This window comes from Antrostomus carolinensis, unplaced genomic scaffold (genome assembly GCF_000700745.2).
Source record: "Antrostomus carolinensis isolate BGI_N321 unplaced genomic scaffold, ASM70074v2 scaffold13831, whole genome shotgun sequence".
Taxonomy (NCBI): Eukaryota; Metazoa; Chordata; class Aves; order Caprimulgiformes; family Caprimulgidae; genus Antrostomus; species Antrostomus carolinensis.
In genome coordinates this window covers 5,886-11,671 of record NW_010296371.1, presented here as the reverse complement: position 1 = coordinate 11,671, position 5,786 = coordinate 5,886, and the positions used below count along the sequence as shown (strand labels likewise).

Below are 5,786 nucleotides of genomic sequence, written 5' to 3'. Positions count from 1 at the left end.
TTCAGACATCTTGCAGATGATCAGTATCAAGAGTGTAGCAGGTTCCCTTCCTTTGCCAGTGCCAGCAGAGTCACTTTAAGAGAGACTGGAAAACTGAGATCACAGGGTCCTCATGGCTGGTCACCACCAGCACGCTGCGGAACTTGTCAAACAGCATCAGGAGCTGGGAGCGACGCATGTTCTCGTTGTACATGATCTCCTCCAAATGGTGTCGGCCTCGGAAATAGTGCAGCAGCCTGTGGGGAAGGAGAGCAAGGGAGGCACGTGGGCCAAAAGCAAGTGCACGCAGCTGGAACTGATCCCAGGTTCCCTCCCCCATGGGATGCAAATCGGAAGGTGTTTGGGTTGTGTCCCTCATTTACATGAAAAGTGAAGTGAATTAAGTTGGTTCTTACTGTAGGCACGCCTAGCACAGAAATCCCCTGGAAAAGCAGGGGACTCCCTGCTCTGGGGCTCTGCAAAGGTCCTGCTTCTATCAAAAGGTTTCCTAGCCTGGGGCATTTCCTGAGATTGTCCATTTTCAACATAGTTTTAATTCCAGGAAGTGAGGAACCACAAATGCCAACAAGGCTGGAGAAGTCAGGACGTGGCAGATTTATGTCTGTGCTCTCTTAGCTGGGTCTACGCTGCCCTTCGTCACAGCCCTGCATCAGAGGCACAAGTACCTACAGCTGCTTTTAGAATTACGAGCCTGTTTTCCCTCACAGCAGCCCAAGGGGCTTGGTAACTACAGACTGTGCACTGTTGAGCTTTGGTCAGCTTGGGGCAGGTGGAGCAGTCGCAACAGGGAGATGGAAATTTTGGTGACAGGCACCACAGAGAAGCTCTGGGTGTTATAAAGAGCCCCCAAACCCTGAAGCTTAAGCTCAAACCACACTTGGCTCCTTAAATTCCCAGTTCTCTTTAAACAGAGGTGCCGTAGACACCCCTGTGCTGGCCACCAGCGTGCCACAGCCATCAGATAACCTCAGCCCTGCACAGTCAGTCACTCCAGGGTCTAAGACAAAGCGCTGCAGCAAGTCCCTGGTGACTGAGGACCCGCTCCCCAGAGACATTCCAGAGCCCTAACACCAAGCCAGTCCTCCAGACAAAGCTTGAGTGTGCTGCTCAGTCTCTTAATTGTCTTAACAGCCTCCCAAATGCAGGACCCATTCTGCACAGGTCACTCAAATACTCCGACCCGCCAAGGCCCAAACGCACGTGCCAGAATCCCTTCCCCTGCTACGCAGACAGATGTGTGTCCACATGTGTTACACATCACGCTCTGCTCTGCGCTTCAGCAGCTTTTGCTCGTGTCTCCGTACCCCTCTGCAGCTCAGGAACACGCTGCCCTGCTGCTTCATGTTAACGGAGAGTGAAAATAACTGGAGATGACAAGATCTGGTTTCCAGTTCATTCATACAGCGCTCATGCAGGAACAGCCCTTGGAAGACACCAAATGTCTCTCAGCCTTCCTGCCTGTTTCACATCACAGCAGGATGGAGCCTCTCAAGCTTTCCTTGAAGGACCAACGTTTCCCTGGTTGTCTTCTACTGCTCAGGCTAGGCACTCCTGTCACCCATTACCCTTTGTGGATGGCTGGAAAGGAGTCACTGTGCAACAAGTCTTCCTCCATCACACCCTCCCTCTACACTGCCCAGAGCAGGTTTCACCTCTACTCCACTGCCATTTGTGTTTCTCTGCTGCCCAATTTGCCCTGTCCCTCCTCTCACCCCCCTTGTTCCCCAGCAGCTGTACATATGCTCAGAGCCAAGGACCCCCCGGCCTCCTCCCTGCAGGCAGCCTGGGGCTGTGCAGCCCCAGCACGCTGCAAACTCCCTTCTGCTTCGATGTTCACCTGCCAGCTCTCAACTCGGCACCTTTATGAGAACATCATCGCTGTGCCTGCAGTACAAACAAACAGCAGGCAGCCAAACTCCCCTTGTATTTACCTTTCCACCACCTGGGCTGTGCATTTGCCTCTCCCACCATCTCCCACTGGGTATTTACATCAGGCTCACTGGCTTCCTCCCCTGGGCCAACGGCAACCAGCGTGCACTGAGAAGTGGCCATTAGCAGGGACAGCGTTGGTGTGTGTGTGTGTGTGCCATTCCTCAAGGCATTAACAGAAATGTTTGTATATTTTATAACTTGTATCACTGTTCAAAACATGATTTTGAAAAAAAAAGCTTTTTAATGCTCCCTATTCTCTTCCTTGTACAAAGCTGCTCACTGTGATTGCCCCTGCGCTCACCTCCTGGCACAGCTGCCTGCTGTCCCAGTCACTACAACCTGGCTTTCAGCAGCAACACAGACTAAGCAGGAGTTTTCCAACAAATAAACCCATCCTATATTCAAAATGAGTCTGGATTTGTAACTGGTCAAGATTAAATACTTTCCACTCCAATAAAAGCTAGAGAGGATATTAAAGAATATCACAAAAATGCCGTCTGGAAGACACCTCCAAAGTCCAGTCCAGCATCCTGCTCCAGCAGGACTATTGCCAATGCTGTAGCTTTTTCTAGCCAAGCTCTGAAAGCCTCCAAGGATGGAGATCGCCCCACACACCTGGGTAATCTGTCCTGGGCTGCACCACACTCCCAGGGAAGAAGTTTTCCCAAAAGTCCAACTAGAATCTACAAAGCTGTAACTTGGGGCTCACAGCCCCAGTGAGGATGGGCGCTGCCTTCGCCGGTGTGGGCAATGAGCATTTACGGGACCCACACAGGACAGGATGGTGCTTCCTGGGGCAGTAACACTGCGCCGAAGGGACAGCGTTGGTCAGAGATGTGTCTGTTGACAGATCTGCACGTACAGATGCAGGGATGGAAGATTATTGCTTTCCATTGCCCATCACTGTTCTCCCCTCTACAAGTTGTAAGAGCTGCCCCTGGAACAGCAGTGTAGTGTTCTTCAACACTAAAAACCTGATTCTCTCATACTAGTTATTCAAATAAAAATCACTTATTCCTGGACAAGGAGATATCCCTTCCACCAGCACTGCCTGAAAATGGAGCAGAACTGTCTACAGCTTAATGCCACCAATGGGTGTTCCTCAGTGGAGTAAAGGATCTCCATCGCCCAATCTAAGAGTAAGGAAAAAATCCTGAAAGTGACTCCACACCCGTGGCTTGGGAGAGGAGCCACGAGTGAACTCTCACTCACACTGTCTTTGAAAGCACTGCTTAATGTGCAGTGAAGAACACTTCGTGTACATTACCAGAGATCTAGATCAAAAAGAACTTGTCTCCTTCTTAAGTTTACTCATGGAAGGACGTGCCAACCCTCCAATCCAGTTTCCATTGAAACCTGGATTTCAATTCCCATTCAATGGTAACAAGGTTTACTGCAGCCAGTGCTGGAGCCAAGCTTCAGCATTCCTTATTTCCCCTTAAGGTTTCCATCTTGCAGACACCGGCTGTGCACAGCGATGGACAGGCACGAGCTCCTTCTGCCATCTGTTTAATGAAGAACACGCGTTCAGAGGCGTAGACACAAGAAAACGTATCAGGCTGAACTTTATTGCTCTGCTGAAAATAGCCCATCCCTTTGTGTGCACACACAACTGCACTTGGAAGGGCAGTTGCAGTATATTTGGTGCAGTAACTGTGCATTTATAGCAGGAGTTTGTTCTGGGAGGCAGCTGACACAGCAGAGCTATTTGCCAGAGCACAGCCCTCATTAGGCTGCTGTTCCCCAAAATGAAGCAAAAAGAAGAGCTGGAGCAGTCACCTCTACTGGGGTAATGAGGGAGATCAGCCCATTCAGCTCTCCACAGTTGTTTACACTTTCATTAAGAGCAATAGATTTACCCAGACACACATCTCTGATGGTTTATGGCACAAAAAGAGAGAAAATACACCCACAACTTTCAAGTTACGGTGTCTCATAAAGCCACCGGTAACCCAGAGCGTCTTGCATAAACATTTCTATTTTACACTCCAGCATCCTACCCACAGGACCCATTTGTTTATTGTATCTCCTCTCTTCCTCACTGGTGATTTAAGAGTAAGTTATGCAGCTGTCAATTCAATCTATAGTAGAATGGAAATTCAGATTTAGCAAAGCCATCCTGGGGATGTGCATAAAACCTGGTGCACGAACAAACTGCAAAATAAACATTCTTCAGAGAGCTGCCTGCTTACGGCAGCTGATTTTATGAAGAAATCAAGGTAATTTTTTGCATCTGCAATTCCAAAGCTTTCAAATGGCTGTTTTACCCAGATGAGGGAAGCAACAGGGGAGCAATCACAAAATCCTTTCCTCTCTGTAGGATAACTTAAGAACTGCATTGCCACTAAGCTGGTCCAAAGCATCCCTCACAAATTCCATCTTAAGATATCACCAATTATGACTTTGTTTCTGCTTTCCTTTCTCACCGGTTTTGTAACAACTGATCTGGGAAGGAGGAAAAAACATTTCAAAGTTCTCAAATGGCCAAAGCGTTACCTCTCAGTCAGAGAATGACTATCCTCTGAACAGTTTACAGAAGGTGGAGAAGGAGATGAGTCATTCAGAGGGCAGTAACTGCCCACAAGCTTGGGAGAGCTCTGCAAACACCTCAGCACAGCATAGCTGCAAACTTCGCCGCAGACTAGAAAAGTGTTTCCTTGCTATTGCAGTTGCTCTGGGCTGCTTGACTATATCCACCCTAGGGCAAGAACCAGGTTTTCAAGGGATTACCAACTCAGTCTGGGTAGTACAGGAAAAGCTGCAGTACTTGCCTCAGGTGGTTTTCTGCTCTACAAATATGAAAGCCAGTGCAAGTTGCATTCCAGTGATGCCACCAGTGTTTTGAAATGCTTAGGAAGAAAAAGTGTTTTCCCCCACACCTTTTTCCCAGATGGCTGGTTAGGAAGTCATTCTGCTTTTCACCATGTGCAGAACCACATCTTGCAGATTTTTGTTGTGTTGAAATTTGTAACAACAAAACTGAGTGCTACTAATCACAGATCCTAATGACTTTAACCTAACTAACCTGACATAACGAGCGGCTCATCTCTGCAAAACAGACCTTGAAAGGTTTGTAGACTGGCTGCCTTTGTGTTTGATGCTCTTTGCCTCTGTCTCATATCTGCATGGAGTTTACGAACCTTAAAATAAAGGAGAGCTGGCTTGGAAATGTCAATGAACACAAAACGACAGCGTCAGCACGCCTGGGTCTTTGCTTTGCACACTTAGAAGGTTTTTTCAGGTTATGCAGTTTTATGCCCACAGTGTGTGGACGCAGGAAAGCTGGCAGGCAAACAGTGAAGTTCCTCTTGTCCAACCATACGTCCTGATCCTCCTTCACACATCCAAGACTCTCTGTTAACAAGTGTTCTTGTGACATACATAATAGTTTTTTGTCAAAAACTGATGTGCAGAGATGAAATGGGTGTAAGGGGGAACAAACCCAAAAGAATTTATCCTCCAAAATCCCAAGGTAATGGGATTTGTTCAGAGCCCCACACCAATCCTTCAATAAAACAGCAAGGATAAGAAAAAAATATTATATTCCACACTCCTCATTTCCTACCTTGCAAACATGCGAAGATCTTCTGGATTTTGGGCAGCAGGGACATTAAGGATAGCTTCCCGCTCATGTTCCAACAAGCTTGCTAGGAGATTCTCCGTCATCCTTTTATTTAGGGGTGAGTCCCCACCAGGTATCAACTCAGCACTGGAATTATCCATGCTAGGGCTTGTCAGAGTCATGTCATCACTACTAGCTATCAGAGGAAAAGAGAGAGAAACACAGAATGTTTATATTCCTCAGCAGAATGATGGAAAGATTATCAATTCAGGCTGTTTCTCTGCACTCTTTC

General features: G+C 47.6%; 1 protein-coding gene across 1 annotated transcript in view; it reads right to left on the bottom strand.

Annotated features, from left to right (window-relative positions):
- Positions 1-5,786, bottom strand: part of LOC104532930 (GATOR complex protein NPRL3-like) — a gene marked incomplete at its 5' end in the record, with an annotated part of 6,997 nt that continues 1,211 nt past the window's right edge. Inside the window, 2 exons of the mRNA XM_010178264.2 lie at positions 1-236; positions 5,498-5,690. Coding sequence (XP_010176566.1) covers positions 71-236; positions 5,498-5,690 — 359 coding nt within the window. The remainder of the gene's footprint in view (positions 237-5,497; positions 5,691-5,786) is intronic.